The sequence below is a fragment of the Apis florea genome, unplaced genomic scaffold (genome assembly GCF_048593485.1).
Source record: "Apis florea isolate Af1SG1 unplaced genomic scaffold, ASM4859348v1 contig_3203_pilon, whole genome shotgun sequence".
Taxonomy (NCBI): Eukaryota; Metazoa; Arthropoda; class Insecta; order Hymenoptera; family Apidae; genus Apis; species Apis florea.
Window position 1 is genome coordinate 68963 of NW_028256723.1, and position 24315 is coordinate 93277.

Below are 24315 nucleotides of genomic sequence, written 5' to 3' on the forward strand. Positions count from 1 at the left end.
CCTCTTCGTATATATATATATATATATATATATATATATATATATATATATATATATATAATAATAATAAACCTTCGTATAAATAAAACGGTACAAATTTCCTTGCAACTTCGTTTGGAAGGAAAGAAAAGAAAGAAAATGATGGGATGCTAAAAGCCGATTGGGAACGGTAATCAGCCGGTTGTATTAAGAATCGTAAACACGGGCGGGGGAAGACCGAGGCAAAGCGAAAGCTGATTAAAAAGACACCGAAAGAGGATGGAGAACAGCTTCCCCCCTCCTCCAATCGGGCAGGATTCGTTTAAAACTTTCGACGAGCAAACCGAAATCGTGCCGGTCAATCGACGAGCCGCAAATTTACGAGTCCCTTTGTCGAGAAAAATCGGACGAAAGAAGGGAAAGGTATTTTAACATGGTGAGAGAAGCAAAATTCGTTCTGGGAAAAGACGAACGTCTCGCGAAAGAGAAATAAGCGGTAGCAACCACCATCGGTAGTGGTAAGCAGCAGCAGTAGCAGTGTCGGTGGCAGCGGTGACGACGACGACGACGACGACACAACGAGAACGACGAGGAGTCGACTACGACGACTACGACGATGACGACGACGACGACGACGACGAGGATGCTGGTGGTAGTGGTGGCGGCGGCGGTAGTGGTAATCAGGGAAGAAGATGGAGAAGGAGGAAGGAGCGAGTAAGGGAGAAGGATGGAAGGAGGGGTGGAGGAAGGAGGAGGCTGAGTGATCGGCAGAGTAGAGGAGAAAGAGCACGCCTGCGCGGAATCCCCGGGCGGGCGCGGGCAGTGCCACTGGAGGCCCGGCGGTTTCAGAGCTTCGCCCGGGACGACGAACCGCAGACGACCCGTACGCAAAACTCGGTCGTAGTTAGCCGTGTTCGAAGGATCGAAAGGGGGCCGTAATCGCGCGAGGACGTAAGCCGCGACCCCCTTGGTGACCACGGGCCCCGCGTCGTCGTAACCGTGATAACCGTTTCGATCGTGGAAACATCTCTCTCTCTCTCTCTCTCTCTCTCTGGGGGAGACGCGACAGATCGGAGAGCAGAGACACGTTGGTAAAACCACACCAACGTGTGCGGTGGACCGCACGACGACGATATATATATATATATATACATAGGATAACATGGTACACGGGTAGAGAGGATCGACGAGGTGCGACGATTGATTTTGGAGATAATATGTGATCAGTGAACAACGATTCGGAGAGGAGAGGAGAACGATCGGTGGTGTAAATCCGTAAAAAGGGTAAATTGTGCGCGAGAAAGAAGGGGGAAAGGGGCGCCGACGAAGGGTGACAAAGCATATATACATATATATATATATATATACTATATATATATATATATATGATACTATGCACGAGGTGGTCTGGTAGCGTCGAGCAGCAAGGAGGATGAACAGAGTGACGACGGAGGGTTAGGAGTGCGAGAGAGGGTGGACCGGCGGGGGCTTGGTGTGCTGGTTGTTTTGAGATGTCAGTGGACCCGTCGAAGGCAACTGCGTCGTCGTTCCCGTCGTCGTCGTCGTCGCCGCCGTCGTCGTCGTCGCCGTCGTTATTACTGCGCCCGTCGTCATCATGAGGAGATCCCCTTACGTGAATTACTACGTCCTGTGCCTCGTGTGCTGGATTCTCCTAGGCATCACCGGTAAGATCAATTCCACCGCCCCTCACATATGTTTCCGAGTTCCCTCGCCCTCGCCGCGGATCGTCAATCGATCTTTCGAGATTCCCGCGGGAAAGTGTCCGCGAACCACGCTGTCTGACAACGCGGCTCGAGCGTGGCCCGTTTTCCTTCTCGGGCCAATTATCTCGGCGGTGTGTCCTCGCTGTCCATCCTGTGTTGTGTGAACCTCCCCTCCCCCCTCCCTTGTTACCCTCGTTTCCAAATTTTCGCGAGAAGAAAGAAAGAAAGAGAGAAAAAATGAAAAGAAAGGAGGAGGGGAAGGATAAGGAACGAGGTGAAAATCGAGGCAGAGGGGCGAGGAAAGGGGGCAGGCGGGGCAAGCTTGCTTGCTACCCCCGAAGACTTGTACCGCGGATGGATCGATCAGATTTTGGGGTGTAACTGTGCGTGTATACGTGTTAAAATTAGCACGCGTGCATAATAATCGCGACGCCGTCCCCTGCCGTTTTTCCACGTCACACGGGGTATCGGGCAGCAGCAGCTGATCGTGCGTATCGGGCGATCGATCGACGGGAGCGGACCGAGGATCGAGAGGAGAGAGAGATACGCGAGTGGAGGGAAAAAGGAGGACTCGCAGGAAGAGGGAGGAGGGGAGGAAGGGGGAGGGGAGAGGGGATGTGGAGGGAGGGGGCTGGTTTCGGACCCGGTCCAGGGCTGTATCCAGCGCCACCCTTGTTTGTCGCGGCGACGGTATTGTATTTTCCCCATTCTTCCTCTTCCTCTCCCTCTCCTTCTTCCTTCTTTCTCCCTTCGCTTGTCGCCGCAGTTTTCTTTTTCTTCTTCTTCTTCTTCTTTTCTTTTTTTTTTTTTTTATTCCTCGCCATCCACCATCGACGACGGGTCACCGTGTCGTGACGACGACGTGATGATACCGTCATCGGGGAATAGAGAGAAGAGGAGGAGGAGGAGGAGGGAGGCGCGAGGTGAAGGCAAAAGGGTAGAGAGTGTTCCCTCATCTTCGCTCTGACGTCGTTCAGGGACGTGTCTATATCGATTTCATCTCTCGCGCGGCTGCATCGCGGTGATACGGTTAGCCCCTCTCTCTCTCTCTCTTTTTTTTACACCCTTTTCAACCAAGATTCTTCTCGTTGCGGCTTCCTCGTGACGACGCGCCACCACCGATCTCCGTCGAAGACGAGGAAAGATAGCGATCGATCGTGAGATCCCCCCGGCTCGTCGTATCTCTCTGCCCTCTTCGCAGTTTTGATAGCCTCCATTCACGACGGAGTAATGAATTTAAACTTAATTATATCGGTTGAAACGGCGCACCAACCAGCTATTCAACGTTTATCGCTCACTTCCTCCTTTCCTTTCTTACGCGACGTATCGTCGCGGTATAAAAAAAGGAAAGAAAAAGAATATATATAGTCGATGATGTAGCGTCGCTTGAAACGGGTCACGATACGTGCAGCGTCTTCGTACATCAATCTCGAGGCTTATGTAACTCCTCCTCTATGGAGATCCCTGTTAGCTGCGCCATAAACGCGTTAATTACACCGTCTCGCGTCGACGCGAAATTTTTTGCTGATTCAACGCTCCATCAATTCTCCATCCCCTTCCAGACATGTTTTATCTTAACGATCTTCCAGGATATCGTTGCCCCCTTTCATGCTCGGGGACTCGCGACACCCTCTGTCTGTGTATATCCGCCGATAATTTTTCCTTTATGCTGGAGGACATCTCTTCTCTAGCAGGACTCGTGTTCAGGGGCGGGAGAGTTGAAAGAAAGAGAAAGAGAAAAGAGAAGGAAAGGGAAGCCGGTGAAAAAGGATTTCGATCAAATATATCGTCATATAAAATCCGTCTTCTCCCTCCCTTCCCCCCCCCCCTCGATCGACCGCAAGCAAGACATCTCATTTTCGTTGGAAAGCGGTGGACGAGAGCATCGATTCGTTGTTATCCGTGTCGCGATTCGTTTTGTAATAACACGGTTTCCATTCCCCGGTTTCGATCGTTATCGAGCGAACCGCATTTAAGGTGGAAGAGGGCGAAATACAGGGCGAAAGGCTGCCAAACCGCGAGCTAAACGACACTCGTACAACTTTGCCGAAGCATAGGGGCGCGAATCGACGCCATTAACGCAGCTAACAACGTGCACTCGGTTAATTTTGTTAAACAATTTATCGTATTCCGCCCACCCCTCCCCCTTTCTCCCGCGCATCCACACTCCCGCTCTCTAATTGATTTCAACTACGCGTACACTCTCGAAATCCGCAACGCGAAAACAATTTCTATCATCATCGGTAGAAATGCATTGTGCGCTTTCCGCAACCGTGAGGTAATCATACACCTCGCGATGATTAACCGTTGGCCGCGAACGAGTATTTTAATTTCGAACGAACGACGTATTTCAGGCAAATCGCTTCCTCGAAGAGAGGATTTTCGTCGAACGATCGATATCAATGGAATTTATGGAATTTATATCTAGTTATTTCACGATATTAAAAGTCTTTAACATAACTCTCGAGATCTTTTCTCTTACGTATCTTATTAAATTATTAAGTTATTACGATCGGAAAGTTCAACTTTGCGTTTCAACTTCGCGAAAAGAATTTTATTATACGCATAATCTTAACGCCGGTGGATCGTGCGACGTCCAATCGAACGTCCGACCATTAATTCGAGGCGCATCGTGGAACGGAGTGCACGATCGAAGTAGTTGGAACGTAAATGTTTGATGAACTGGTAAGACAGAAAATCGAATTAGCTCCGCCGAAGGGGAGGAGCGATCTTCGGGGGAGCGAGAATCCAGATTTATACACGAGTTTAGTGTTCGATGACGTCGTAAAATTACACCGAACGCTGCGTGTCTCTAACGAAGGGAGGAGAAAGAAAGAAAAAAAAAAAAAAAAAAAAACAACACCCATTTCGATTTTCCACCGCGTTCTCTGTGTGCATCCCCTCCTCCTCCAGGGAAATATCATCCTCTTTCCGTTTCCAAGAAATTTATTTCCACTCACGCATCGAGATAAAATCCTGTACTCTCTCTTCTTTTTTCCCTCCCTCTCCCCTTCCTTTATCTCTTAATCGTACTCGAACAGAACGATCTCGATCGAACGTCATCGAAACCCATCTGCGCATATTTACGCGTAATTGCTCGTAACGAATAATAATCTATCATCGTGCCATTTCCTTTCCGCTCGAGCGTGTACGCGATAAGCGCATTAAAGCGGTAATCAGAGGAGGATTGACAAGCGAGGGACACGTTTTAATTATCGTATCGGTTTGAATCGTAATTCCATTGGATCGCAATTACGGACAAGATACAAGGCGGCTACTAACAATTTCCACCGTCTCGTTTTAACGGCCGATCACATTTTACATACCGAATCAACGATCCAGATTTTTGATATAATTTTGATAAATTATTTATTGGATTGGACAAACACGAGATGTGAAACGATATTACGATTTACGAGGATCTCTAAAACGCTCTACAACTCTCTCTCTCTCTTTCTCTCTCCCTCTTTTTTTTTTTTCCTAAGTTGAGCGAACGACACAAATTCCAAATTTCCAATTAACCCAGTTTCCATCCAGTCGTTGTAACAAAGATAGGAATATAATTACACACAGGCCGATGTACAACTCCTGTTCAACGATTCAACCGGTGCAGCACAGCTCTATCGCTAACAACTTCAACCCCCTTCTGTTTGCCTCCGTGAATGATTCATACCCTCTGAAATTTACGAACGGTCATAAGCGATGCGTTACACCGCATCGTGCCGCTTTGTTCCTCTTTCTCCCCTCCGTGCTCCACCTTTGTTCTTTGCGCCGCGTGATCTCGCCGCGAAACGTGATTTCCAGGAATGTCGGCGGCGTTGTTGTAATCGCGGAATAACTCGAGCAACGAGTTTTCAGGGAACGAGAAACGAGAGAGGAAGAAAAAAGAACGTATGAATTTTCATTTTCTCGACGAGTTCTTGCTTCTCCTTTGATCGTGAAACGTGATTTTTCGGGAAGGGGAAGGGGATGACGTTTATTTACGTCTGTCTCTCGATGATGTCGACTCTGCGATACGAAGGGTGGCGCATCTTTGATCGTAATTTTTTGAGGAGGGGAGGAAAGAAAGGACAGGACGATACGTGCACGATCTCTATTTATATCCATTTCTTGACTGGTGGAAACTAGCTAAGATTCGAAGGCGTTTCTTTGATCGCAATCTCGACCGCGAGACATAATTTCCAGGAATATTGGCAGCGATAAATCGGTCGAAACAACTCGAACGAAGTTTGAGACGAGACATTTATTTACTTCTCCGGTGATTCCATAAAATTCTTGAGAAAGTCGTCCCCTTCCAATCTCTGGAAATATAATTTTTACGATAAGCGCGAAACGAGTCAAGACGTTTCAGAGAACGAAACGCGTCCGACATCTTCCAAGAGAATCCTTTTGTCTTTGGAGGATCAAGCGTTCTGGGAGGATGAACTTGGTGGCTGTCCTTGGTGTCGCACGCGATATACCGATTGGATGGGCACTGATTGCCAATCCAATTCGCCGTCGTCTGAACGGAAACGCGTTGGCAAATCGATTCATCGAGCGTGGAACGATTGGCCGAGATGCAGTTAAAAGGATATCTCGGCTATCTCGGAATAAGCGGGATACAAATCGGATAGAGGCGATCATTGATCGATCATCGAATTCACGCTTCGTTCAAACTGGAATTTTCCCATGAAACGCGCATTTTTGGAAAAAACAAAAGAAAATATCTAGATCGTCCAACTTTCTCGAATAATAATAATCGAAAACAATCCTGTTCTGTTTCCTCATCTTACGAATTCTTCTATTTTATATTCTCTTTCCCTCGACTCGAAGAGATACACTATACGCAGTCGACAACGAAGGTATTTTCGTCCTCAAGGTCCCCCTTGCTATCCTCTTTTCCTCCTCTCGAGCGTTCGATGAAACTTTATCCCCTCTTCCGTCGAGCAACTTGGCCGTTTTCGAATACATTGTTTCGAAGAGACGTAGACGGTCTAATCGGTTGCATCCTCTCGCGTGTACGTTTGCCCGTACCATTTGTGGAGGAAACGTTAACTTCCGCGCGCGTTTAAAATCGTGTTGGAAAAATAGGGGCTATTTCGTGGACGACAACGAGCCTAATGCGAGTCTCGTCGTCGTCGTCGTCGTTGCATTTCGCTGTTAAAAACCGGATGCGCCGGTGGAACGCTTCCGTGACGAGGCACGGGTGACTAAGTATTCGTGACGTTGAAACCTGGACGACAATGGGACGAAGGGAAAATTGCGCACGCCGGACAATTGCGGATATCGTGCGACTTTCGATATAAATGGCGAGAGCTCGCGTGTATATATATATATATACGCGTGGAATCGCTTTGACACACTCGAGCGACTCTCTCGAACGTTTATCCCGATCGAGCGATGCCAATAATCCGTGCACTCTAAATGTTATGAATACCGGCATTATTGAAAGGGTGTGGATTTATCTGGCCGGATGTTATTTGCCAATGCGGACGTTCGATTTTTGCGGCTCCCTAACTTATCGAATGTCGCACAAGTTTCCGCGATTTCCTAACGTTTTCCAATCTCGTTTCCTTTTCGAATTGTAACGTTATTATTATCTTGGTAAAAAGAAAAAAAAATGATCAATCTTAATGATACGTGTTCCTAATGATTGTACGTTTATTATGTACAATCATGTTTAAGACACGACGATTTTTCGTAAAAATTAAGAGATAAAAGTAGAAATTTGGACGATGATGAGGTTTTAGAAAATTGTTTGGAATAATTCGTATTCACCAAGCGTTAGTGTTCGTGAAATATATATAGAAATGAATAGATCTGTTCTTATCATCGGTAAGAATTATTATTACGTTAATAAGTATTCTCGAATAAAGGAGGAAATGTTATTCATACGGTGGAAGGTATAATTTGTAAGAATTAAATCTCAAGATAAGGAGATATCGCGAGCTTCTCTACTTCGGCGGCTGTCATAATACATTTTCATTCTACTTAATTTGCTGCGCCCACGTAGAAAAGGAAGGAACCTTGCACGATATAGATTTTTTTTTTTTTCTTCTTTCTTTACCATTCTTTCATTCGACCGGTTAAAGCGTGTTGAATAATACAGCAATATCGTTAATACTGTTCCCCTTATACTCCCTTAACACGTTCCCCTGCAATGACGTCATTCGCGATCAACACGGAACTTTTTTTCCTTTTTTTTTTTGTTTGTGCTGCGATAACGATTGGCATTATTTTCTGAAACACGCGTCTCGAGAAATAGTCGTTACTCGACAATCGTTGCATTTCAAATTATAAAATAAAAAAAAAAAAAAAAACTATTATCACTTAGATCGTCAAAATAATAATATCCTTAATCCTTTCACGTTTCAGAAAAGTAGAAAATTGAAAAGAGAGAGGAAAAGAGAGAAATTACAATTAAAGTGAAGATAGATTTCGTTATTTGTCATCGAGCCACGAAAAAAAAAAAAAAAAAAACGAAAAACTAAACGGGAGAAAACGTGAAAAGTAATACGTCGATGGCAGCTATTTTCGTGCAGCGGAACGAGAAGAAAAAGTTGTTGATGACCTGAATAACTCAATCAATAGAGCGGTCGTCCAATAAATGAAAGAACCGTATCCCGGAGTCCTCGATCCGGCCAATTGTTTTTCTCGTTACGGATGCCATATAAATAGCTATGAAACCGCCAGTTACAGCAAGGATGAATGCCTCTGGTTTCGCACAATTGACTGTTGCCATAACCCTTTACGCTCGTATTCCCTCGTCGTGGTTTCCTCTCGTAATATCGAAGATACTCGTCGAGGTGTTAGAGATCGAAGAAAGAAACGCTTACGCGTGCGACGAGTTGCCAACGATATCCACTAGATCAAGTACAAGAAACTTTCTTCGAGTATCTATTCTATCAAGTTCTTCTTCTTTCGCTTCTTCTTCTTCTTCTTGTTCTTCTTCTACTTCTTTTTCTTCTTCTTCTTTCTAACACGTTGCCGTACAGACTTTTAGAGACTTTCCAATCTCGAATCTTTCGACGATAAATCGAAAGATCCCTCTTCAATTTCCACAGTGATCGGATTTCTGCGCGCCGCCAGATATCGTTTCAAAGCTTCTCCACTGACGCTTTCTCAAAGCGTTTTCCGTATCTCGAGCCTCTGGTAATTTCTTCCGGGATCATATCCGGGGGGGAGATGAGATCCATTTGGAAAAAAATAAACGCGTCCAAACGTGTACCCATCGCGCGACGCATGAACGATTCGTTCCCCTTTTATTCTAACCCGAGCTCCTCAAGGTCGTTGGAACGAAGCCCGCGGAGTTGATCCGACTTTGGATACGCCAGGATCGAAATCCTGCGGATTAGTTTCCATTTCCTCGACGCTCTGGCAGAACTTCTCCGATAGGATTTATCAGAGAAAGGTAGGGGAAAAAAAGAGAGAAAGAGAAGGGAGGAGAGGTGAAAAGAGCGAGAAGTGGGATCGTACGTATGGAGGTCACGAATGCGAAATACGAATATATATTATTCTCGCGATCCTTTTTACCATTCCATCATGGAAATACTATGGATGGGATCGTGTGATGTAAATTCGTTCGAGGTAACAAGATCGCGTGGTCGAAACATCGCCGTGTTAATAATGTATTCTAATGTCAGGCGGGGGTTCTTGGGTGGTCAAAGCTTGGAGATTCGAGCAAATTTTTCGTTCCTGCCACGAGAGGATTACGGGGGAGGGAAATGACAGTTTGCGGATTTTTCAATTTTGTCGAAATGTAAATGTACGGATTGAACGAAAAATTTAGAAAAGTGTAAGAATCACGAAGATATCAACGTATTTTTTTAAGCATTCTAAAGACTTGGAATTAAAATACTTGAAAATATTAACAGAGACAGATTTTGATATTCGTCGAAATTGCTTGAAACGAATTTATTAAAATTTCTTTCTACTAATATCTCAATCCAAAGTGTAAATATCGATGGAACATTTGCAGGGGTGAGCACAAGATCCCATTCGTTAGTGAAGAGGTTCGACGGGATTTACACGGGCCCGTACTTCGACTCAAACACCCCCACGAACATCACGGCTCAGCTGGGGAGCCATGCTTACCTGCCGTGCAAAGTGCGACAGCTCGGTAATAAATCGGTAAGTGTTTCCACTCTTAACCATGACCCGCGTCTACACACACACACATACACAACCGAAACATCCAATTACAACTTGCCCAACTTCCATCTCGCTTCGAAGATCGGACAACACAATTCGTCACGAAAGTTTCAAGAAGAAATCAGAATCTGCCGAATCGAAGAAGAGATCAAAGAGATCACGCTACTTGGCTCCGAGCATTCCGTGTTTCAACGTCGAGTTTAACGCGCGAAATTACGGATTCCTTAATTCCAATTCGAACTTCGGAAACCCCTCCCTCCACCAGCTTGCAATCGTTTCCTTGCAAAAAGCAAGCGAGATAAAGGGCGGCCAGATAAAGGGAATTTATTTCGCACGCGAGTTTTCCGTGAGCGAGTCGACGGTTACGATACCATCGTATCGGTATTCCACGAAATCGTTGATCGAGGAAAAATAAAAAAAAAAAAAAAAAAAAAAAAACACCATATATCGGCCTCCGTTTCCGCCGATATTTCGCGTGAGCCTCCTCTCCTCCCCCCTCCTCGCTATTACAATAATCGAAACGGCGGCGATAAACCGATACATCAACCCCCTCCTTTCTTCCCCTCCCGATCCGCATGCATGCAGGGGGGATTTATAGCAACTATAAAAGTCTAATATGTCCGCGTTCTGTGTGGCCGTTAGCGAGGATTATAGGAGTTGCGTGAATTTCACGGTTTGGGAAAATAGAGGCGAGATAGGGAGATTGAAAGAGAGGAGGAAAGAAGGGGGGGGAGAGAAAGAGAGATAGATCGTCTTTGGATATATTAGTTAATGGATAATTGTGGAACGATAATTGGTTGGCTATATAATAAAATTTGCATCTGTTGTATTATATTTATTCCGATATTTGAATATTAATTAATGTCGCGTTCTAATTTAGAACTTTCCGTGCAACTGTGCGACAATCTGATAATATTGAAATGAATTTCGTTTGGAACGAATTAAAAATATTAATGCAAATACTTTTTCTAGCCGTATTTATATCGTATACGATAAAAATAAATAAATAATTGTTTGTTAACGAAAATTTCCTCCCCTTATAAAACTTTCTCCAATTCGAATCTCTAAAATTATACGCACAATTATATTTCATTCATTGCAATAGCGAACATTTTTTTAAAAAGCAAAAGATTCTCCAATTCTCGATGAAAGATCCGTCCTTCCTTTCGAGTGAACCGTGAAAATTGGCTACTGTGTCGCTCGTTAACAAAATTTTTCTCTACCTTCCATTCGGCGTGTGTGTGTGTGTGTGTGTGCAACAACGTTGCACGTCGAAAGAGGCAGGACTAAGTGTCTGGTGACACGCGACCCTCGCGTATAATCGTCCGATTGCGTACTTAAGGGTCCGCGAACCCGTAAGAGCCGCGACCCCTTTGCACCCCCTCTCCCCCTCCCTCTCTTGTTCTTTCGATACTTATCACACGTGGAATTAAACGTGCCTTTACTGCTGACTTTCTCCGTCAACGACCATTGAGCGCCTCGCCACGCCGGATACACGAGATTGGAAACGATTAGTCCTGGTGGACGGGGTTGCGGAACACGATCGCGCCCCGGTGACTTTGCAATTTGTTTTCCACGTATTCCGAATACGTGTGGCCGGGATATTTGGGATATTTTTTTTTTTTTTTTTTTTTGAAACGCTGTACATCAATGGAGAGGTTTCGAGAGATTAATGGAAGAGATTTTTTTTTTTTGTAACTTCATTTTCGTTGCATCGCAATTTGTCCCTTTTTTGAAAAATCGATGTGACGCGTTAAAAAAGTGATGACGTAATGTCTTAACGATAAACTCTCGATGCACTACGAAGAATAATTATTTGCAATGTATTTTTCGTAAGATGTGTTCTATGATAATTTTGAATGTATCCTTTCTGCTGAAACGTGGAATGAAATCAATCGTTCGTATACACGAAATGTCTCTTTATGCACGCATTGATAATTATTATAATCGAACACTTTATAGGCCATATCGAATTAGACGGTGAAATTGAATGGTTCGTGTAATCGAGCGCGAATCCCGGTTGAACGAACGGGGGGATAAAAAGGGGAAGGATTTTAAGGATCCGTGAGGTGGCGCAATTAAATCCTTTCGTTGCTCGGGATCGGGCAAGTTAAAAGTGCCGTCGTTCGAAAGTTTCGAAAAAGGAAGAAGTGCAGAAAGGGCGGAAATCGATCGATGAAACGTAAGCCAACGCGAGAAACGGGGATTTACTAATTTATTGCCTTCCCCGCTGAAATTAATGGCACGACAATCGTAATCGAGCGAGAGTCGGAGAAAAAGGATAGAGGGAAGAAGGAGGAGAGAAAGAGAGGGAAGGAAAAGCTCCTCGGTTTCAACGAACACTGTTCGCCGAGATAAACGAATTCCATCCGGTTTGGAATTTCCAAGATAACGATTCCACTTCGAGAATTAACCGAGGGATTACGGTTCTCCTTGCGCGGATCGCTATCGATACACCAGACATCTACCATTTGCAAATTTTTTTCCCCCGCGAGTTGAATTATAACCGATCGTCGTATCGCGGGACCAAGAGGCAATTACTCCGCTTCGTTGATTGCAAACGTTCCCTCGATTTCTAAGTCGGCTTGAAAAACCGAGTAGAGTGCTGCCGCTTGCTTTCGAGTCAAGCGTCAATAGAATCGTAATGCGGAAACCCATTCGTACGTTCCATTTTTCTATCTAAGAATTTGAAACGAAAAGAAAATGAAAAATTGTATTTTTATTCGAAAACACTTTTACTTCTCTATTGATTATCGATATTATGTTGAGTATAATTTTTAATAGAATTAATATTATTGTTAATATGTATTTACAAAATTTACAAATGCAATAATAATAATAATATATAGCAATAATAAATACGCTATATTCATTAATCGACCGAGTATAAATTAGGAAATCCGCGTTAATTATTACAACCATCGTGCAAACTATCATTCACGTTTTTGAAGGAATAAGAAGAAAGAGTTAGCCGTGAAAACTTCTTAATTCCATCGTGAAAATTCGTTCGAACGCCGTTAATAAAGGGCGTGAACACGTTTGAAAATCCTCCCTCCTCCAATCTCGTTCCATTTCCCGCTACAAATATATTCCTCTGTAAAATCACGGATACATCACTCGCTAACACTGATTTAATTAAAGCATTCCAATTTACCACCTTCAGCAGGATCCCTTCGCATTACCACCTTCCCTCCCTCCGCTTATCGCGAGAATAGATCGAATATATACTCCGTGATACAATTTCTTCTCTAGATCCACGTGAGGGGAGGAGGCGGGCCGAGCAAGTCGATCGCCCCACGATAAATTAACCGTAGACAAGGGAAAGAAGATTGATCGAGCAGGATCGAGGAAAGTCGAGTCAGGCTCTTTCTCTCTCTCTTTTTCCATCTCGTGGTGTATTTTCCACAGCTTTTTCCACAGAGTTTCTCGATCCGTATTCAGGATCCGAGAGGAGCTCGCGAATTTCCAGCCAGACACGGTTGAATTTCACTTCGTCACTGGTTCCCTTTCTCTCTCTCTCTCTCTCTCTCTCTCTGTTGCTTTATTTCGCTTTTTGCACGACCTCCATCGACGACGCGGAAGAAACGGACCAAAAATCTAACAATGGAGTGCACGAGGATACGTATCGAGGAAGGGATTAATAATTCTCGCGATACGTCCGTCTGGCGGATAAAAAAGATCGGATTGGACCCGGTTTTTATCTATCCCTTCGCTCGAATCGACGACGAGTATTCGAATACTGATACTGGTGTGCCAATTTCAATTTGATCGCTGATAAATAATTAATCGACTCGATGGGGGAAGAAAGAAACTGTAAACTTTGATTTGAAGAAAATGTTTGCATTTGAAGATTTATCCAAGTTCTTAATTCACGAACTTGGTTTGAATTGTGTATTCGAGAGATGCAAAACTAGGAGTTCGAGGATTCCTTCTCGTTTTTAAGTTATACGTAGCGTTTTACCGATTTAATTTCAACGAAAGGATTTATAAAAAGTGGTTATGGAAAGTTTTCGACATGTTGCATAAGAAGAAAGCTTGAAGAATTTTGTTCTAATTAAATAACAGATAAATCGATACATAGATAGGTCGAATCAAACAATTATTTGTTGAGCCTCTTAAATATTTATATATCAATTATACAGTATTATTGTTATAAAGTTGAATGAGGCGAAATTTTACACGATTAAAGTTCCTTGTTTATTCTTTTAACAAGACATGATTCATCTTCAAAGAGCAGATCCAATTTTGGATGTAAGAATATAAAAGGCGATTGTGAAGTAGGTGAGGAAAACTTTCAAGCCATGCTCTAGTCACTTTAACGAGGGAAAAGGGAGTATAGAGACACGATTCTGAAAACTGTTCCTGTTCGAGTTCTAAACAAGTTTTAAACACTCTTTCTCTGTGTCAAACTTTTGTAAGAAACGGCTCCCAAGTTTATAGTCACGTGTGTGTTGATGCACGTTATATCGTTGACACTAACGATCAAAGTGTTGGCAACCGAGATAATTCAAATAATATTCTTTTCCCCTCCGGACCATGAACGTTCTCGAGTAAAAATTGATTTATTCCGAGATTTGTTCTAGATTTGTCCAATTCTATTGATCGCTTGTCCTCAAAATAAATAAGTGGAACATTTACATTTATATTTCGATCGCGTATTTCAAATGAGAAATTAAAAATTTGCAGCAAACAATTAGATTAAATTGCCGCTCCATTATTCGAAAATCTATTATTCAAATGTTCGAATTTTTCAATTATTCTATTGCTAAAATATGAATGAAAAGGAAATATATGGCATCGTTAAGAAATGAGGGATACTTTAGAAGAGAATAAAAATCAAAGGACAATGTTAAAAGCATCTTCATGTCAAAGTACATTTATACTATTGGAAAAAGAATATCGAAATACTTTGAAGTACAAGTAGAATAGATTTTATCGTTTACTTACGTATTATAACGTAATATGAAAATTATAAAAGTTAAACAATAAAAGATAAAATAAGATGTAGGGTATGAAATCTCTTCCATACTTACATTACAGTAGGAATAAAATTTCTTATTCAAATATCATATTGGAAATAACAACACACTCATATTGATCACGTACGTAAAAGAAAAATTCGTTACCTAATAAAAATTTCCTTTCTATCTTCACACATTTCTTGCAAATTTTATGCTTACGACACGATATCGAATATAAAATTTCCTTCAAATCTTCTAAAATGACAAGTACTCGTCGACGATATTATTAAAATTAATCTGTTCTTTCCTGTAACGCAAAAGGTGTCGTGGATCCGAAGAAGGGACTCGCATATCCTCTCAGTAGATAGAACCATGTTTATCCCGGACGAAAGGTTTCAAGCGCTTTTCGTAGATGCGTCGGACACTTGGACCCTGCAGGTTAAGTACGTGCAGGCACGCGACGAAGGCGAGTACGAGTGCCAAATCTCGACCGACCCGAAGAAGAGTCACATCATCAAGCTCAACATCGTCGGTGAGATTGCGAAAAAAATTTCCTCGATGATACTTGTGAACGAGGAGGTCAAAAATTGTCAAAGTGAATGGATAATTTAATTTTCTTGCAATATTTATATCGATACCCGTGTAATTACGATTTATTAGAGATTGATCATTGACCATCCTCGTTCAATTCCACGCAAGTGTTATTTTTACGTCGGGTGAGAAGAGCTCTGTCATCGATCGTCCGAGCACTTCGTGAACCATGTTCCAACGACGTGATAAAAAATTATACGAGCGTAAAATACAGACATTTTCTCTTTCACGTAACACTCGTACCTGTGAGCGTTAAAGTGTAATAAAACTTCGCTCGGATAATCGCTTCGTATATTTAGTAATTAATTTTCTTTGTCGTACGATCACCTTCTTGCGATACATTTAACATACCGAATGGGCCATGGATGACCCACGACAATCGGCATCGTTTAATCCTCGCAGGAAATAGTATATGTTTTCAAATGTATACACTGTGAAAAAAAAAAAAATAGATTATTATATAATTAACATGTCGTACGTGTCTCACGATAGTCGGCTATCGATAGATGATAATCAGTAAAAGTTTTTTTTATCACGAAATATATAAATATTTCTTTATCATAATATCTAAGTATTATCAACGAATAGATCAAAATATCAAGAATTCCATATAATATTTACAATATCTAGTAATTAACCATTTCAACGTAGAATTTTATTCTTTGTTCAACGTTTTTATTTTTTTTTTTTTTTTTTTCTAGTCACGCAATTTTTAAACTAAGATCACGATATTTAAAAAAAACTTGATATTTTTACGTAACGTGGATTAAAACATTTTTCAAGAATATATTACGTGCAATGCATTTCCTTTAAATTCACTGAATTATAAGGGGAAAAAATAGATACTAGCTGTGATTTTCCAGTGCCAAAGATCGAGATCATAGGCGACCGCGACATGTACGTGAAGACCGGAAGTACAGTTGCGATACGATGTGTGATCAAGCAATCCCTCGAGGGCCCTTTCTACGTTTTCTGGTACCACGAGGGTGACCGCGTCCTGGACTACCAACTGAACAAGATCGACATCCAGACGAAGAGGATCGATCACGACACGGTCAGCAGTCTCCTGATCCATAAAGCGAGGCGGGAAGATTCGGGCAATTACACTTGCAGTCCGAGCAGTTTGGACAGCGCAAGCGTGCAACTTCACGTGTTGAATGGTGAGCCCTATTTTCGCATTCCTGGAAATTAAATAACTTTCGTGAGCTTCGTATTGCATGACGTAAAACGAAAAAAAAAAAAAAAAAGCATTTCGATCCATTGTTCACGAAAGTTCATGCTTGGAAACCTTTTCAAAGACCTTTTACAAATCTAATAAAGATTTACTTTGGATCGAGCCTCTCGAAGGAGTAATTAAACTAATGTAATAGTAAATACGGACAGAGATTGTACCATAAAAAGATGGTAACTTTCTGAAATTAGTTTACCGATAATTCAACACAGTTTCGGGTCAATCCTTCGTCAACTTCTTGATTCAAATCCAATTAGAAGTCTAAACGCAACTCTATAAACGAATCTCTATAACAATATGAAATTCAAGTAAGGTTCGTTAATATTCATTCAGTCTCGATCACGAATCTTGTATTAATATTTAAATTTTATAATAATACGTAAGAAAGTAAAAATATTTTACATTATCACGAACATCCAACTTCATTAAAAGTTTCCTACTTTTTAAATTAAAAAAAAAAAAAAAAAGAAGAAAATATTGAGTTCCTTAACTCTTTTAAACATAATAAACTTACCTTAAAACAGCCGTATCGACTTTTCTATCCGAAAAAAAAAAAACTTCCACAGAGTTTTCATGATAAGTAGATTAAGTATACAGATATGGTATCTGGAAAAAATAAAATAAAATTAGAGAGAAGTATTAAATATTGCCGGCGGCTAAAGCCGCGATATAAAAGTAGCAACGGGTATAAAAATCAATTCTCTGATACAGGGGAGCATCCTGCAGCGATTCAAAGAGGGATCAGCTCGGCACCGGGTGGCTGCCCGACGTTGTGGTGGCTGGCAGGCGTCGTCACGCTTTATTCGAGTCACGGTAGCCGCCTCTTCGTCCTCGCCCTTCTCATCCTCATGGTCCTCTATTCGAAGAATCCATCTTACTTCGCGCCGGAACGATAATCAGAAACGGGAGCTGGACTGTGTCGAAAGATGATCGATTATCTCCTGCTACGAGACCCGGAAGGCGCCTCGAGGGAACGTTACATCAGGAGGAGGCAAGGGAAAGTGCACGCGGAGGGCTTCTTCGGAAAAAAAGACTTCGTGGACGATGAAAGAGGAGGGAGAAGTTGATCGAGGGAACGATGGAAAATCGCGAGAGAACAGCGCGACGAGAAACTGCTGCATGCGTGTTCACGTTCGAAGATAACCGAGAGAAATATCGAGAAATATCCTTCATCCAACCGAATTTCATTGTCGAGTTCGTTCGTCGCAAAAAAAAAAAAAAAAAAAAAAATGATTTCGAATAAGTGTCGGCTTTCTTCGTTTAACGCGGCTCAGTGATCGAGTTTCGTCGAGAAATTATAAATGTACATTGAGAAAGGAAAAATCTTCACAACGAAGGATCGAAGGTCCTGCTTTTCGAACGACTCGATCCATTATCAATTAAGGATCCGTGAACGACGATTTTATTCTGTGAACGTGGTTATAAGGGAAATTCAGGATAAAGCACGTTTCGCGTGTCGAGATAGTATGATCCGGCCGTTAGCAATTAGGGGTTAATTAATCTCGGGGGGAGATTACCCGTGATATCGGCGCGAGTTCTTCACGCGGTCGAAAAGTGGTTATTTATGATCGAGCGATGGACAAAACGAAACGACACGAAGTTTGCGAACACCCTCCCTCTAATCCTCATCTTCAAATGCGGGACAACAACAAGACGAATTTTTTATAGGAATTATACATATAAAAATATACGATCTTCCAATGTGTATTTCAAACACGCGCGATATAGAACCTTTTATACCCTCGTTACGCATCCTCCATCGTTCTATAACGAATCATTCTAACTGATCGCTGAATCGTCATCACGAAATCATTGTACATATTTGCCTATATAAAAAATGACACCGTCGTGTTAAATGATCGTGTAAAAAAAAATCTTCCGAACGAAGGGACGACTAATAAGACGTGAAGTTCGAGAGGCGAGTTCCTCCCCTCCTTGTTCATCATCCAAAGATTGTCAAAGGTGTTTCGCGATCTTCGTGTCTTTCTCGAGGGAAGCCAAACAGTAACGAAGTCTTCGTGATCGATCGGTGAGATTCTGTCGGGGACATCGGGAGGGTTTCGTAGTTTATTTCGCATCGAGATTAAGACGGTGACGAGCGCGTGTAACTCTGCCAGAAGGAAAATGGAAATGGGGTTGGGAGTAGGTCGAGGAGTGTCGAGGAGGAATGGAGAGGAGGTCGAGAGAGCGGCTGAAAGAGTATGCAAGGTGTAAGATAATCGCGGGACGCCGACAGAACTTCGTCCGCGCCGCTTTCGATAGAATTGAAACTTGTTCGATGAAGTTTTTAAAAGCGATGTGATTAATTATATTCGAATAGAGTGACGATTAGCGAAATGTGTCTATACTCGACCGTGTACCGTGTACATTCGAGGATCGCCTCGAGAAAGGGATGTATCTCGACGATTGTCTTTGATAGACGATACGTCGAAATCATCCGATGGCATGAAGTACATGTGAATGAATAATTTCCTTCGTTTTTTCGAATCCTTTCATTCAGGTCACGAGAACGATATCGAACGAATGCAATTACCATGATTATATTATATAAGCTTTATTGCAATTAATCCGATACAAGGCAATAAAACAAAATATCATAACTGTCGACTAATGATTAAGTAAGATTTATAGGAGTCGTAAATGAAAAGGAATTAGAATATTAGAGTTTCAAAGCATAATAATTAGATTGCGAATTTTTATGTAAACGAAATCATATTTTTTACAAGTGATATAAAGATATTTGGCTAGAATAAACGAGCAATTGTCATGTAATTTATCTTAAAACTCGATTAAAAGCGTATTACAATTAAGAAAATTTTGAATCATTATAACACTGAAAATATTAGTTAAATATTTAAATACATTTTAGTATAAAAATCTGTAATATTTTCTTGTTTTTTAAGCCTACGAGTTAAGCTCAATAAAAATTTCTTCTGATAATTATATAAATAATCAATAAGAATTTAATTTTAAAAACTAATTATAATATTATCTATATCTTTACTATCTTATACTATTATCTTGATTATAGAAGATATAAGATTAATATCACTTTTATTAAAGAATACACTTATATAATAACAAGATTCATTCTTCTTCATATTATATTTTCTATATAGTTCCTGAATATTTTCGGATGAAAATTAAAAAATCTATAAGATGACTGAAATAATTTTATCTTTTATGATGTAAAATGTCACTGCCTAATAATAATTCATAAGTGTTCTATCTCGAAAATATGTTCGACGAGATTGGTTCTATTATTAATATTTCGATTATTTATAATAGAGAAAATCGAATAAAAAAAGCATAAGAAACGTACCGATTGCCTTGAGACGATCTACGATGATAAATTTTGGTACTTGAAGTGCATTGAGTGTAGACACGAGCCAATAAAATGTTATATATCCGTGCATGCGTCAAGTTTCGTAACGGAATGGGTCATACACAAAAAAAGAAAAACAGAAAAAAATCACCAATTATTATCGAACAAACGATGATGTAAAAATTATTGACATGCGATATTCAAGAATTACAATCGATATAGATATTTCTTTTATTTTACGAATTCATAAAATTTTCTATGAATATTAAACAATTAATTTTTCATCAATGTTGATCGATAAAGCTATATTATTATTATAAAAATATGGGAAAAGTTATAATTTATAAATTTTCACTTACTTGTGTCATTTTTCATATTTTATCAGCAATCACACGATGATACGACGAGAGATAAAATGACAAATAGACGATAGAACAATAATCGATCTGGAACAAGTTCAAAAAAAAGATCATTATGATCAATTTTGAAAGGCCCAGACTGTTTTCTTATTCTGCATGTTCGGCTGTATAGACATACGGACGAACAGCTTTTTGGATCGCCTAAGGCATCCTGTTTTGCTTTCTTCTCGCAAGCGATAGAAGATACTGTTTTTTATATTATATATAAAAATATATATATATATATAAATATATATATACAAAGCAGATAAATATATATATGTATATGTGTGTACGCGCGCGAATACGTTGCACAATGGTGTTAAAATATTGAACAAGTTTCAGCTCGAATGAAAAAAAAAGCGGCGCAATAAATAACAGTGAGAAAATAACGAGAAGGTATAACACGGGATTAAAAACTAAGAGAGAAAAGTATTTAATGAAACATAGATGTGAGAATATAATGGCAAATAATTGTGAATACAACTATGGAAAAATTGGAAAAAAAATAGAGGTTAGGTGAAGAGATATGGGAGGGGAAAATGGAACTGGGAAAGAAAATTAGTCGAACGAGGCGAACGATACACTAGAATATCTACGATTCATGTGATTGTAAATATATAGTATATAAATAACGTAACGTTAATTAACGATATGCCGTACGTGTTACACTAAAAAAACAAACAAGGAAAAAAAATAAATAACGTTACTGTGTAATTTTTCGGATCGTAAACGCATTCGAATGGGTCTGGCCGCCCGTGCTAACCGGCTCGAAATTGTGTTCGAGACAACAGCTGGTTTCGAAACTTCGAGATCGAGAATATTCGCGTCGTTTGATTCGTTCAAATTTTAATCGATCATTAGTCACGCTATGGCAAACTTCTGTACATTCCTTTGATCGATAAATAACGTATATATTTAACTAAATTTTTCTTGAATTCAATCGAATCTATTGCGAAGAACGTTCTCGAGAGATCCTCGATATATGAAGACGTTTTCAAGGACGAACACGACAAGAGAGAACGAAAATAAAGTGAGAAAAAATGAAAAAATTAAAAGTGCGGGAAAAGACAAAGAAAAGACTAGAAAAGGAGCAAAAGGCAGCACCGTCGCGTATTTCTGGCACATCGGTGCATCGAGCAACAAAAAGAAACGCAGCTATGTTCAGTGCGTTTCTGGATAGCACGGGCCGGCCACACGCGATTAGATGTAACACTAAATAACGCCTAGTGTAAGAACGGATATAAATGAAGGATTATATTGTCTGATATAATGTAACCAGGTATGGACGTACACGCGTATACGTGAATTTTTCGCGGCAATCAGTGACTGTGTGTGCATGAAACTACACGCGTGTGAAACTCAGTGTGCGACAGACGAATGATATTGAAGGGAAGCGAGAAAGAAAGAATGTATGCTTGTATATGCGACACTCGAAGAAGGAACGAAAGAAAATGAAAGAAAGGGAGAGAAAGAGAGAGAATGCGAGAGAGAGAAATAGAGAAAAAGTGTGAAAGGGTAAGTAAAAAAAAAAGAAACACATACGCGAAAAGTAAAAAAAAAAAGTTGTTCGTTGGACTGACGTCATAAGGCGTTGGTCGAATGACGCATCTTATAATAAAAAAGGGACGACCGGGAACAATCTTCTTGTACCGTTTCTTCCCTTTCTTCTTCCCGTGCCTCGCGAGTGCCCACTTGTAACGAAAGATAAAAAGAAAGGGCTAAAGATAGGGCTCACCTCGAGGCCACAATTAAAGCTTGCCCGTTTACTATACCCTTTCTTGTTACAACAACTGGAGCCTCACCTCGCCAGGTGGAAGAAGAAAGTTGTAATTTTCGCGCTCGTCCTCGTCGCCTCTTTATTATGACAGATAACAAAGAGGAGACGAGAGAAAAGGTTAAGATGGTGATGATGATAGTGATGATGGTTATAATAATGATGATTTAAATAAAAAAACGTTGTCTAAGGTATACTAACGTCGTAGGCAGCATTGAATTTTTGTACCATTGTCTATAGTAGCTCTTAAGTGTCGCGGATTTTTCTGTTCTTAAGATGCCAGCCTTTGCAGGCTTGAGTACGTATATAACTTATGTATTCTCGGTTTTGTCGATTGCTCGCGGGGCAGATATTGATTTTAGATGATATTATGAAATTGATTCGATTATTCTTCGATCATTCAAATTGCACAAGTGTACTATATTTGTAATTTTTTTCTTTTATTTCAAATTTATGACATTCCATGTAAATATATAATAATGTTTAATATAATAATATAACGTTTAAAATTTTACTTAAAGTAAATAATATTTTTTGATATATTTCTGTCAAATCTATCTTTGAAATCAGAAACCATCTATATCAAATCCGCCCCAGCGAAAAATACGTACCCGTTCCCGAGAGTCGCGGTACGCGAATATCGAAAGATCCTTTTTCGTGTGATGATTGACCGTCCTGACAGTTCGTCGATGTGCTCTTATGCGTAGATATTCGAAGTTAGTTTTTTCGATAGTAGATAATACGAGTAAGAGATGGTGATGAGATTCTGATCGAAGATAAATTAGAATTAACGATCTAGCAATCAGTTTTACGACTGAAGTTGCGAATTCGATTATTTAAAAAAAAAAAAAAAAAAAACATTGAAAATGAAGTTATTAGTGCGTTATACGATGAAAGTCGTGATTGATAGTGGAAACTGGATTGCAGGTAAGACGATTTCATAAAGAAATAAATTTTGTCAAAAGACCATATTGTATATTGGTGCGATATGAAATTTATCTCCGCGAAATAATGAATATTGATTCCGTGATATTGATTGCGTATAATTACATAATAATTATTGTGATTTTAACCCTCTACCGCTTATTACTACTAAATAAGTATAAAATATTATACTTATTTACGACGATATTGTTGTATCTAATATAAATAATTTTTAAAAAAAAAAAGCAAAATACGTAGTGTAAATGAATTCGATATTTATGCTTTGCTAATACAATTTTATTTTTTTATTTATCTTAACACACACAAATACATTTTTTAGATAAAACTATCATTATATCTAAAAATATATACTGTCATTGTTTCGCTTTACATTCCATTGTGTTTGTTTTTTTTTTTATTATTATTATTATTGGTAATTGATTTCGTATGTAAAGAGATTGTAATTGATACTTAGAAATTAATTTTTTGCTGTAGAGGGTTAGAAATAAATAAAAGATACATAGTCGTCGATCGAAACCCTCGGGACGGAGAAGATTTCATCAATCCCTCATTATCGACGATATTAAAACATGTCTCGTCGCGCTTATCTTCTTGCAAAAAAAAAAAAAAAAAAATAGAAAGCCATATTGAGGCTCCTGACACTTTAACAATATCCACAGTTCTTCGTTCGTCGAAAATACGAACGAAGATATAGTATTGATGTTTAAAAATATTTGGAAAATAATAGAATGATTTCCGTTCGATGAGAAAATTCAGGAGTCTCGATCGAGACAGAAGAAAATCAATCCATCGTGAACATGTTCAGTTTTCAGAGACAACTTCTCATAACGATAGTTACGTTTCCAATGCGCGACAGATCACACGTAGCAATGGGTCTAATTAATCGTTAACGCGTGCCGTTTGCTGGTTCGAACGTTCGACGAAGCTAATGACAAGTATTTTAAATAACACGCAACGTACAATCGATTCAAAAGTATAAAACGATCGAAGAGAAGAAGAGGTTAGGGATCAACGGAGAGGAAAATGGATGGGGAAAGCATTTGTCGAGCGCCCGAATAAGCGAACATCGATTTAAAAATTAACGTAAATAAATTAAACGAAAATTTTGAAAAAACGATGACCCTCGAAGCAAGCCTCGTCTCGCAGATTCTATAATGTACACCTTTGAGCGCTTTAGAGTAAATCGGAATAGACTTTAACGAATCCGTGAGATGATGCCGAGGAAATACAATTGCGTGGATGGATGGAGGATGA

The 24315-nt window shown here is 40.3% G+C and overlaps 1 protein-coding gene and 1 long non-coding RNA gene across 9 annotated transcripts in view; one reads left to right on the forward strand and one right to left on the reverse strand.

Moving 5' to 3' along the window:
• Nucleotides 1-24315, forward strand: part of LOC100869909 (neurotrimin) — a 153745-nt gene that overhangs the window by 25696 nt on the left and 103734 nt on the right. For 4 of the 7 annotated variants that reach the window (XM_086910907.1, XM_086910906.1, XM_086910908.1 and 1 more), the window contains exons 1-5: nt 907-1664; nt 9661-9812; nt 15116-15326; nt 16249-16545; nt 17328-21621. In XM_086910907.1, coding sequence (XP_086767033.1) covers nt 1595-1664; nt 9661-9812; nt 15116-15326; nt 16249-16545; nt 17328-17512 — 915 coding nt within the window. In that variant the 5' untranslated portion in view covers nt 907-1594 and the 3' untranslated portion in view covers nt 17513-21621. Of the gene's footprint in view, nt 1-906; nt 1665-9660; nt 9813-15115; nt 15327-16248; nt 16546-17327; nt 23044-24315 lie in introns of those variants that run through there. The other 3 variants (XM_086910909.1, XM_086910910.1, XM_012486871.3) reach the window with 3 other exon arrangements.
• Nucleotides 16148-21324, reverse strand: LOC116414394 (uncharacterized). Of its 2 annotated transcripts, XR_015292829.1 has the most exons (5): nt 21050-21324; nt 20301-20387; nt 19939-19977; nt 17131-17530; nt 16148-16566 (listed from the first exon to the last, which is right to left on the reverse strand). It is a non-coding gene; the product is annotated as an uncharacterized LOC116414394 (long non-coding RNA). The 2 variants fall into 2 exon arrangements; XR_015292828.1 differs by lacking the exon at nt 19939-19977 and having other exon boundaries at nt 21050-21120.